Below are 12,330 nucleotides of genomic sequence, written 5' to 3' on the forward strand. Positions count from 1 at the left end.
AAAAGAATTTTAACATTTTTCTAAAATTTTGAAAAACAGGCAAATGGGTTAATATTCTTTGTTTTCAGTGTTTAACATTCCAATGACAAATAAAAGCCAAACGATTTCTAAGAAAGCTGCTTCCATGATCCTATATTCCGAAAGGTGGCTCAAACCAAACAAAAGAAAATAATCTAACCAAGAAAGAGTCTGGCATCCTTTTCCTTCAGAAACATGGTATCACAGGGGCTAATGAGGACTGATGAACAGCTTGCAGAGTGCCCCAGTGGCACCAAGTGTTCACCTTGGCTGAGAAATTTGGACTTGGCTCAGCCTACCTGCTCTCACTGCAGCCCAAGGTTGCCTTTCATTTGGAAATCACGCTGTCAAGTTGGTTTGGAATATACTCGGGTGAGGCATATGCTTGTCCCTGCTGCCGAGGGAGATGCTGGCATGGAGAAACGTGAAGTCTCCTGATTGAAGCTTGCATTTATAGACTCTCTTCTCTTCTCCTCTAGTTACTGTGACAGTGGGAGGCAAGCAACACTTGCTCGGACTGTATGACACCGCAGGACAGGTACACTTTTATTTTCTTGACTCATTAAGGGTTTGGGAGGGGGGAGAATGATCCTTTGGCTGAGCATATGGGGACTAACGTACAGGTATTACCTCCGCTGATCGCTTGTGACAAATTTACTGTGTACCTAAGTGGTGACCAAAGTATTTTTAATATCTAAAAATATGTATAAGTACAAAGAACTAAATCACTGCATGACTCAAGGTGTTGACAGGCAAATAATGATTCATTTATTGATTGATGACTATCAATAACCAATATCACATTTGGGCCAGAGTTCCAATTTCTACCCATACCAATTCCAGATCCAGGATTACTGAGTCAATTTTACAAACTTTAGTCTCACCCATTGTTTTTGTTCAAGTTATATCCTTTGCTCACTCTTTATCTGAATTGCCTAATGAGCTGTGGAAGGGTACAAAAAGATACAGTGGATGGGGACTGAGGAGCAGGAAGGAGATGGATTAAGTGTTAGAAGGAAGAAAAGCCAAGATCCTGGATTTTTTTCCCAAAGTGAGGGTCAACTCTTGAAGAAACTGGGGTTGACTCTAAATTCTCTAAGATTCTTGAAATATTCTCACTCCGTCAGAAATGTTTCTTCAAGCTGGAGGGCCTGGCCAACCAATAATGTAAGGCAATGGACTGGGACCCTCAATGCTTAATCAGTTGGCACACACTCTACTTGGGTGAAAATGCTACCTTATCTCTTTTCCCTCGCACCCTATAGTGCACTTTTTTCCACTGCACTACAAAGTTTCTGATGTTACAAGTTCATGGGCTGGAGGGGACGTGGTTAAGCACTTGATGGCTGTGGCCTGATTTCTCTGACAGAGCTTTGTGACCAGACATCCTGGGTCATTTATTTAGGTCAAAATCAGCGGGTTGTTTAGTCTGTCCAAATGCAAACGTCTTAAGTCCTTCAGAGTGAATGTTTGACCAAGTCCCACTGCGAGGTTCCTGGTAATTGTGGTTTGCATTTGTCTAGGCCTTTTTTCACAGTTATCTGGAGATATGTCTTTTTGCTCAGCTTGAAACCTCTATACTAGAAAACGACAATAATAAATAAAATTCTCTTTGGGATTTCTGTGTGCACTGGCAAGAACCACTGTACAAATGTCTGTGGGACTTCAAAGGCTGGTGTTGGGCAGGCCAGGCAGTGGGGAAATTGGAAAATCGAGCACCAGACTCAAGGCTCCTAAAAGCATCCAGGTCCCCCTCTCTGGCAGACAGCGGTTCTGGCCAGGTACTCTCAGGAGCTGGGGAGTGGAGGAGGCCTCTCACATCATTACTGAGAAAGACATAAGACCAGGAAAGGATGCCTAGGTGCCCATGTGGGGAAACTGACTGGCTCCTCTGAGCTAAGGTACAGAGGCCTCAGTGCACCTCATGCTTGGTTTTCCCTCCACCAGAAAGCATTCCAGGAAAGAGGTACACTGCTCTTTGGGCTGCAGTTGCCTGTTCTCATTCAATCATGCAGTCGTTGGGGTGTCCACATTCATCAAGAGCTCACAGCCTGAGAGAGAGGACCTTACACCCTTCTCCCCCATAGTCACATTTTATGAATATAATCCAGTTTGAAACGTTCAAAACAGCAAGGATTATTGCCTGCCTCTGAAACCTCTGTTTCCCTTGCCTCCTGAAAAAGCTCTCTGGCCCCTCGTGCCCACCCACTCCTCCCCTCTTCTAGAGAAATCCACAGTTGTTAGCTTCTGTGCATTAATTGTCCCCAGAACAATGTTCCCCAGCTTCTATTTAATTACAAGTCCAATACAACTGCAAAAAAAAAAAAGTTCTTGTACAGTTTATTCTTCTCCGCTGTCGTCTTTTTTAGAAAAATTTTTAAAATAATACTAGTAGAGGAGTTGAGGCTCTATGGCAGTGGGAAAAATTTCTTTAAACTCCAAATGGACCCAATCCCCTGACCCAGAAGAAAGTGATGAGCACTGATAGAATGTCACAACAAATGGGTTACAGATACCTCTTCAACTTCACTTTCACTTCATTGCTTTCCACCAGCTACTTTGAAAGCCCAGGGGGGGAACAAGGTTCACAGGGGAGCCGAAAGCATGGGGGAGAGAAATCAGAACACATCTTAAGGTTCCTTCTAGGATGAAAATTCTATGATTAGGACCTTAAAAAATGACTTCAAGAACACCTAAAACAACTGGAGTAATTAAGCAAAGCAATTTGAGGCTCGACCCAAGAGAGACCTCGCAGCAGTAAAGGACTGTTAGATGTTGGAATGCGTTTCACTGAAGGAGGACACGTGATTCATTTCCTGGAACAGTGGTTCTCAAACTTGAGCAGGGATCAGAGTCACCTGTAGGGCTTGCTCAACCCCAGCCACTGGACCCCACCCCCAGGATTTCTGCTTCTATGGGCTGGGATGGTGCCCAAGTATTTAGGTTTCTAACAGGTTTCCCGGTGCCACTGCTGCGGGTCTGTACACCATCCTTTGAGAACCACCCTTCTAGAACCTTGTCATTCAGAGTCTGGTCCGGTGACCAGCAGCATCAGCCTCCCCAGGGGCCTTACTAGAAATGCAGAATCCCAGGCTCCATCCCCCGCCTAAGGATTCTGAAAGTGCATTTAAAGAAGATCTCCAGGTGAGCTGTACGCACATGGAAATTTGAGGACTACTTTCTTTGAAGTCTTGGGGGTTGAAACATTGTGCCTAACATTAGGAGGAGGCAGTGGAAAACAACCGTTACTCAAGTTGATTCCTGTGGTCCTATGACTCTGCCAATAAGGCTTTGTGACAAATTTAATTTAGAAGCATTGTCCCAGAATTTCCACTCCCAGCCTCAGGGAGGCTAATCCAGCCTCCTCAATTATAGTCTAGCAAATGCTGCTGAGGTCACATGGCTAAGAGAGATCTATAACTAATTCAAAATTACTCATTTGGTTAGTTACTAACAAGAAAGAGAAGTGATCTCAAAACCAACCGATTAATCCCTAAACCACAAAAAAGAAGTAAGTCTCTGAGCCTGGCTGTATATAGTTCCATATTGCTGTAAATAATCAGATTTTCTTACATGAGCACCCCTCGGCTTTGTCGTGAGCTAACTGTGGGTCGGAGCTGGCAAAAACAACTTCAAGAAGCATGTGTTCGTAAAGATAAAGTGATAGGAGTTCATTATTCCTACCCTCATAGTCAACCCTGGACAAAATCATTTGACCTGGTTCTCTCCACTTGCCCACACCGAGTTGCCCCGGGCACCACTGCAGCCCCACCGGCCACGCCTGAGACGCGTTTCCAGCACTTCACAAGCCAGCCGAGTGTTTGCCAAAGACAGTTGACAATGAAGTCACATGCATATACTGCCAGCCCATGGCCGCTGAGCTCTCTCCCCAAACCCCTAAAACAAACATATTTGGACTTTGAGTTGAGTCCTTTGGAGACAGAGTCTTCAGAACTCTCGTTCTTCTATTAGGTGGAATTCCAAACATTTGGTCAGGCAATGAAGCAGGGGGCTTTTCACAGGTGACCCGTCAGCCCACACTGGGGAGACAAGTAGGCCAGGTCTGTAAGCCAGATCTTTTTAGGTGGTGCCAACTCAGCCTGAACGGCACATGCCCCTGGCAGTGTGTTACCGAAAGTCTCTATGAAAGGGATTTCTAGAGCTCAGATCTTTGGCTTGACTACAGAGTCTGAGAATCGACTTTTCCGCGACGTACTTGCAGGCCAGTTTGTTTAGGGGGCATCACGAGAGGCCAGTGGAGAGCAGGAAGCTGGGGGGGGGGGTTGCTGCCGTGATCCCGGACGTTCACCTGCTGGGAAGTGACAAACCCCGAGAGGGGTCTCTCCCAGCTCAGGGCCCTGAACCCCCACACCGGCCACCTAGAGTGGAACCAGCCCTGGTACTAAGATGGCCTCAGGAGCAATGTGGGCAAGACCCTGCTCGGATGGCGGCCTCTCCGGCCAAACTCCACATCTGGACTATCTCAAAGGCAACAAGCACAGAAGTGGCAGTTAGCAGCACTGCCAGGGAGGAGTGAGAATCTCCCGGTGTCAGGAGCCTGGCTTATCAGCAGGATAAACGCCCGAGTTCTCTGCACACAAGCCCCACTGGCTCAGGGGCTGTCTGTATGTGGGCAAGCAGAGAATGGTGTCTGTCACTGACAAGCCACAGCAGCTCAGCTGACACCAGTGACCACGAGAGTGTGGGAGCAGGAAGGCCGTCAGCTGCCCCTCTCACTCAGCCAGGGCTGCACGCCGCCACGTGTCTTCACTGGCCCTGAGTTCTGAAGCCCTTCCCCATCCCCTAAGGGCTGAAGAAAGAGACATACGACTAAGGAAGGAGGCAAGTACATCTGGGGCTCACTGATGGCAACCGAGGGTCCACTTAGAAGGACAGGAGCCTTCCCCTTTGCTATCGGCTGACCCAGTTAGGCCATCTGGAGTCCAGAATCTGATATCAGTCCTCCACGGAAAGTTTGCCCAGAACTTCAGAACAAACGCTCTTCTTCAATGAGCAACTCAACCTTTCTTGCTCATATGCACCTTAATGTGGTTTTAGCGGTGTTCAAATTGGGGGATGAGGAAGAAGCTGGCCCATGTGACAAATTATTAGTAAAAGTAATCCTAGGACATGATCTTACTTCTCTCCAGATCATGAAAAATGAAGCTGTGGGAACACTGATTCAGAGGAACAATCAGAGTTCGCAAACATTTGAGTCTTACTGCTTCTCAGTTTAGAAAAAGTTCATTTCTGCTTCAGTCCTTGTATCCAATGAGGGTCAGGACACCATACCAGGACCTGGAGCTATTGACGTGGGATGGAGGTTGGACCCTTAAACACTCAAGAACTTGCTGTGTTCAAGACACTGTTCTAAATGGTCTACACACATTTTATTCTCACAGCAACCCTCCGAGGCCAGCACTATTATCAGCCTATTTTACAGGTAAGAAAACTGAGGCAGAGAGAAAATACCCAAGGTCCCACGGTAGTCACAGGTGGGGCTGGGGTTTGAAGTGGGAGACTGTCTCCCTAACCCATGCTCTGAAACACTCTGCTGTACTCCCGCCCTATGTGTGCTGTCCACATTTTCCAAACGAAGCCTGACAGATATGAGTATATTTATGGGAGAATATGAAAATGAAACTCTGCTGAAAACCTGGGATAAATGTCTCTAAACCCAAGAGAATTTGGAAGCAGAACTCTATTTCCAATTTAATGTATGTATGGGCTGCAGGGGTGCAGAGAGGGTGTGGGGAGAGACAGGGAGAGTGTTCAGTGCAAATCCCCTTGCCACTCAAAGTGTGGCTCAGTTCCAGAACCAGCAGCATTAGCACCACCTGGAAACCAGTCAGAAATGCAAATTCTCAGACTTCATACCAGACCTGCTGCTGGATAAGAATTCGTACTTTAACAAGGTCCCCAGGTGATTCAAATATGCACAAAGTCTGAGAAGGCCTGGACTCATGGTATCACTTCCTCACACCTGTGCCATCTTGATGAGGCTATTCCAGACAGATTTGAACCCAGGTGTCTGGCCCATCTGACACTGAGGCTGTCCCTGAACTTATCTTTTTAATAATCACCCGTAGCCACCCCAGAACACTAGACTAGCCTTCAAACCAAACCCTCTCCTACTTGCAACATGAAGCCGGGTGAGAAGCACTCAGAAGCGACCCTGCCTAAATCCCTCCCTACCCTTCTCCCCAGCCCCTCCCACACTCCAGCCTCCTCAGTCCACGTTGGCCCTTGAAAGCCCCTTCCGAGTCACTCTTCCAGTCTTCCATTCTCAATCTCAACATAGGAAGGGACCTCAATACCAAACAGACCATCGACTCACTGCCCCTTTCCATCATCTCAACATGTGAGCAACTAACCAAGGCTCAAAACTTGCCCCATCGCAAAACAAAAAAAAAGCCACCCAATCATCCAGCTGGTACAGATTCAAGTTCCCCAGCCTCCCAGGGCCCAGCCCCGTCAGTCCCGAAAGGACACTTACTTACTATTATTCCTGAAAACCCGCCGCCATGTTTCATAGCTGCAGCCAGCGGCAAACGGGCGCTGAAGTGAGCCCGGCCAGCCCACGGGTGAAGCCTTCGTTAAAGGTACGTTTGCTCTGTACCCCCAGTTGAATCATTCAGTGTCTAGACTTCGGTTCTAAAACTATCAGACTGGCTGAGGGGCCAGGCAAGCACAGCACCTACGGCTCTGAGACGGAGTCACCCCCGGGGGCTTGCTCGGACCCGGATGGAGCGGCCCCGCCCCCAGGCCCTCAGCTTCGGGCCGCTGGGCGGGGCCTGGAACGCGCATTTCCAACCCGCTCCCAGCTTATGCCAGCGCTGCGCGTCGGGACGCTCCTGTGCCAGCCGCTGCCCTCGCTGATCCCTCAGTCCTCTTCCGGCCTTCAAACTGTATTTTCCTAACTCAGTCCAGCAACTATTGTACATTATTCTATTACCAGAGATCAAATTAAAAGCAAGAGAGACTTCACCTGTCTCACTTTCACACAAATTGGATAGTTTCTCACATGTTCATTTTCTTTCCCCCACTGGATTGCCAATTCTTACTTTATACGGTTCATACAGCATCCTTAATGCTGGACGCTAGACGGTCAGTGGGAAAGTAATAAACCTTTTTTAATGGAATTATACAGCATGACTCAGGTTTAAACAGAAGAGAGATTCAGAATACAGAGCCGGATAAAGGACACCGTCAGAAGTCACTCAGCTGGAGGGCGTTGGCTGCTCTACCAGGAGGGCAAATCTCAAAAAACCAAACTCCTCTCACCTCCCCACCTACAGTCAGTCCAGCAACCCACCGTCTTCCTAACTTGCCCATAATGTGAGCGAATTCCTTTAAGAGTCTCTGGGTAAAGGATCAAGTGAACACGATCCTTTCAGACCACCAGTCATTTGCTTATCTAGTTGTGAGACAGTCTTACCTAGTTGTGCCATTTCTTCAAGGGTGTTTTGGTTTTGGCTTTGAGGTTTTAAACATGCAGTGTCTGCTGCCATCTGGTGGTAATTTCTAGCAGGTGCAGGCCTAGAGACGGGCCTTTCTGTAGATCTATAGCTATACCATACCCCACGGTCTAGCATTTCTTAGATCCTCGGGTAAAGCATGAATCCATATTCAGATTCCTGGATAACTGAGTTTTCAAGAAAATGCTTCATCTGTCACTTCAAATTCTGGGCTGAAGCAAATTGCATGGTCACAATTAAGAACTATACCTGGATTCAGGCTAAATTCCCCATCCTGGTATCTCGCAGCTGTGACCAACTCGTCCATTACCGAACTTCTCTAAACCTTAACTCCCTCTTCTGTGAAATTCGGGTGTTGGTGGTGCCATCCTTTCGGTGCTAGTGGGAGACTCCAACTAGATGGTGCATGTAGGAGCTTGAAACAGTGCCTGGCCCTTAGCAATAAGCCCTTGATACATCCTCAGCTAACAGTGATGGTGATGTTAATGTAAACCAGTTATTCTCCACTCCAGGCCAACCTCAGACCAATGAAGTCAGAACGCCCAGATACCCAAGCCCATTCTCCAGAGATTCTGATTCCATTGGTCCCAGAGTAGTGGGGCAGGTGGGAAGAGGCAGGTCGTTGGCTACCAGGGCATCAGGATGTTTTTCAAGCTCACTGGGTGATTCTAATGAAAACTACTGCAGTAAATGACCCACAGAAAACCCATGTGTTCATTTGTAGGTCACTGCAGACCTGGTGTCACCCAGTCAATCGACAGCATTTATGGGATATTTGCTCTGGACAGAGTATAAGTGGGGCATGAGGGGAAAAAGCCAACACAGCCCCTCCTCCTTTTATGACAATCCTGATGAGAGGTTGAAATGGTAGGGGCGGGTGGTGTCGTGGACAGTTGTAGAATATGGCCTGGGAAGGAGAGGTCCTAGTTTGTGGGCCTCATGGCTACTCTCAGAGAGAAAGGGGAAAGGCAGAGAGACCCTGGGAGAGGTTTGGTTTCCAGGGCTAGTTGTGTAAAGAGAAAGAGGTAGTGAAAAGAGATGAGCTGTCTGCTCCCACGACCCCAACCCCACCATGAAGACACACACACACACAGAGACAAGGACACAACTCAACTGAGATACAATCAGTAGGCGTGGTCCCACCAGTTTTTCAGCCAACGTACCCAACTCCCAGTTATTTGCTTTAATAGAAATGTGGTGAACGAGCCACCATGACTGATTTTTGTCTATATATGTCCCTGTAGTTCATTTTTTAGGATTTTAGGATTTTTCAGCATCCTTGCCATTTTGCATTGCATTTTGTTTAGGTAGCTAAAAGTCTTTGCTTAGGTTTTGATAATATTAGAAGTAGTAAGAGTGCCGGCCATGCATACTACGCCCCTGCATGCTGGGCACTTTGAAGAGGTAAATTACAGATAAATACATACCCACCAACCAGAGATGACCACGCCTGACATACGAAGGGGCTTCCTTCCAGTCACACGTTTACGTGGATGTGTGCAACCTCTTCTTACAAAGACGTCATTAGAGTCAACAGAAAGATAGTGGGGTTGATATTTTAAAATACCCCTGACATGTTAAGTTTAAAATAACAAGTGTCACAAAAATATGAGCTATAGAATCTATTTCTCTTTTACATAAACATGTGCATGTTATGTATGTAAATAAATATAAAATGCCAGGAAGGATGCTGTTACATAACTGCTCCCTCTGGGAAGAGAGGAAAAACTATGGGACCAAATGGGGGATGGGAGCCAAGTTTTACTTCTACTCTATGAACTTTCATAATGTCAGAATTTTTGCAATGAGCATATATAAATTTTATAACTTTTTAAATGTCAGGAAGGGTAGTCAGGACAAATCCTGATAAATGAATTAGTATGCTGTCCATGTCTATGTGCACATGTGTTAAGTGTGAAAATACAGATTTGGTTGCACCAATGCATGTATAATTACTGCCTGTATGTAGTCTGTATACATACATGAATTATATGTTGTGTGTATGGACGTTTGTGTCATATTGTGTTATGTGAGAACATTGTGTGTGTACCTAGTAGGTGCATATAAAGTGTACACACACACATAATGTTTCTTTGGGCTTATGTGTTACTAAATTCTATGAAAATATATACAAGCTTCTAGTGAAGTAGCAGATTTCACCTTGGAACCTCCTAAAACACTTTACATACAATAACAAGTAATCGCTGACATTTTCTCAAAGCTGAGGTGATCCCGTGTTGACCTCTACCATCTCCCACTAGAATAGCATATATGTAAACATCTTATGCAACCAGGAACTCTTCAACCAGAGCATATTCTGGTCTGAAAAGTCTTTGGGGAAAAATAATCTGGTATTTTATTCATTAGGCCATACTATGGCTTTAGGTAGACTTAGAAATAAATCCCTAATTCTTAACTCTAAACCCCCACACAATATATTTCTTTAAATGTTGTGGTGCCTGATTTGGCAACAGTCCTTTGCTTTGCATTTTAGTTAGCTTATTTGAAATTAAATTCGCATGCAATTTTTAAAAATTATGTCTTGGCCAATGGCCCACTAATTTAAATCCATATTCAATACAACACAATTCCCATGTGACAGAAGAACTGCAATAATTCTAATTGAGTTACACACATTAAACAGATGAACTTTACGGTATGGAAATTTTCTCACTAAAGTCGTTAAAAATATTTTTTAAAGTTTTTTTTTTTTTAGTTCATCTTAGAAGGGGGCAATTCATAATCTCTATACACAACCATCAGATGTTTTCTTAACCCATGGCTCCTTTTTTTCTGGTGATAGAAGGAACCATCAGATTCAGGGCTGAGGGAAGGAACAGGGTCAGAGGGTGCTGCGATGGAACTCCCTGGAACCCCACGGGACCTACCTCACCCTGGCGGTACAAACACACAAACTCTTTGCTCTTCCTGCAGGAGGACTACAACCAGCTGAGGCCACTGTCCTACCCCAACACGGATGTGTTTTTGATCTGCTTCTCGGTGGTAAATCCTGCCTCTTACCACAACGTCCAGGAGGAATGGGTGCCAGAGCTGAAGGACTGCATGCCTCACGTGCCTTATGTCCTCATAGGGACACAGGTGAAAAGGGGGAGGGGGGAGGGGTGGGGTGGGATGGGAGTGGGGCGCTGGAAGGAAGGTTTGCAAAAAAGGAAAGACCCTTTAGGTATCTCACCAACATCCTATTCTACCAAACACTATAGAAGAGTGTCTCAGATGTATCAGTTCTATGAAAGGCCTTTCTTAAGCTGCATGATTATTTAGCCCATGGTTGAAAAGACAACAGCCCAATTTAATATGAATCAGGAAGTCTTGATGTGGCCTTTAAAAACTAATCTCTTCACTTTCTGTTTTTAAATAACAGAGAAATTTTTACATAGACACCCTTCTCCAGGCCTGAGCCAAAGGCATGAGGTGCGAATATCAGTTACACTCATTACCTAGTATTTTTTATATCTAAAATCCCTGATTGTTTGAAAGTCACAAAATAGGTGTGAATGTCAAAATGACCCCAGTAATAGAATAGGCTCGTTATGGCAGAAACTCCTTAACAACACTCCTTGAGAAGGAAGACAGAAATTCACTGTTCCATATTCCCGTTAAGCCCCTTGGTCTTCCAGATCTTAGAAAAGAAGTTAAAACACATATATACCAGAAAGAGCTGAGATTTTAAAAGCCTTTAAAGTGTTTTGAAAGCTAATAAAATTCCATAGTTCGAATCTCCAATGGTAAGCCCATTGCGCAAATGTATTAAAACTTGTTCCAAATTTTTATAGTTTTAAGTAGATTTTTTTCTTTGGTATGTTAAAACCCAAATATCTATACCAAAGACATATAAGTGTAATACTACCAAAGAGCTTTCTTGTTATTTGTTCCATATGTTGCTCCTTTCTGTTTCTCATTTTATATTACACTTCATAAAGAGAAATTTTAAAAATAAATAAATGAAAGAAAAGTATTTCCTAGAGAATACATGGAAAGATAGTTAACACGCCCATAAGTCAGAATACAGTTAATGCTTCTGCTCTGAAAGATCATTGTTTGTTAAATGAAGTCTTTTGCCTTAATTCCAGATGATCATGTTTGACCGTATTGATGGATAAATATGTGATGGGACAGGTGAAGCATCTTCGTATGATTTGGAACCTATTTGATTAATAGATGGGCTCTAAGTTGAAAAATAAAGGCAAAACACACACACACACACACACACACACACACACACAAATGTGTAAAGCTGAGAAATGTGCTTACAAATGAGAGCCTAATATATGAAGATACTGTTTTTTCTTTAAAACACAAGTCTTAGGGGAAGGTTTAGCTCAGTGGTAGAGTGCCTGCTTAGCATGCACTGAGGTCCTGGGTTCAATCCCCAGAACCTCCATCAAAGAAATAAATAAACCTAATTATCTCTACTTTAAAAAAATAAAAAGAAATTTAAAAGAAATAAAATAAAACACAAGCCTTTAGGTGCCCATGTTTATACCCATTCATGTATGTCTGGATTCACATACACTGTGAGATTTTGAAGCAACTAAAATATTTTAATTATCAACCCTAATCCAAAAACTGATTCTGTTTTTGAGGTAGTTCTACCTTTGAAAAGATTAATGCTTATTCCTTGAGCAAACCCTTTGGAAATTCCTTTTCAGGACTTGTCTTCAGAGCTTGTGGCACATGCGTTTAGAATATCCTCTCAGGTGGCAAATCTTCATCCCTTTGAGGGTAAAGATTTGGTTTGGAAAACAACCCCCCCCCAAAAAAATGTGTTCAGAGCCAGGAAATAAACTACAAAATAATGAGTCATAATTGGGAA

General features: G+C 44.5%; 1 protein-coding gene and 1 long non-coding RNA gene across 5 annotated transcripts in view; one reads left to right on the top strand and one right to left on the bottom strand.

Moving 5' to 3' along the window:
• The window catches only part of LOC140696949 (uncharacterized), a 64,855-nt gene extending 58,090 nt beyond the window's left edge, over positions 1–6,765 (bottom strand). For 3 of the 4 annotated variants that reach the window (XR_012073674.1, XR_012073669.1, XR_012073670.1), the window contains exon 1: positions 6,519–6,765. This is a non-coding gene — a long non-coding RNA (uncharacterized lncRNA). Of the gene's footprint in view, positions 1–6,514 lie in introns of all 4 variants that reach the window. The other variant, XR_012073672.1, reaches the window with a different exon arrangement.
• RHOJ (ras homolog family member J) overlaps positions 1–12,330 on the top strand; it is a 77,174-nt gene that overhangs the window by 54,600 nt on the left and 10,244 nt on the right. The window contains exons 2-3 of the mRNA XM_006206980.4: positions 498–556; positions 10,431–10,595. Of these exons, the coding sequence (XP_006207042.1) occupies positions 498–556; positions 10,431–10,595 (224 nt within the window). The remainder of the gene's footprint in view (positions 1–497; positions 557–10,430; positions 10,596–12,330) is intronic.

Source organism: Vicugna pacos, chromosome 6, assembly GCF_048564905.1.
Source record: "Vicugna pacos chromosome 6, VicPac4, whole genome shotgun sequence".
NCBI lineage: Eukaryota > Metazoa > Chordata > Mammalia > Artiodactyla > Camelidae > Vicugna > Vicugna pacos.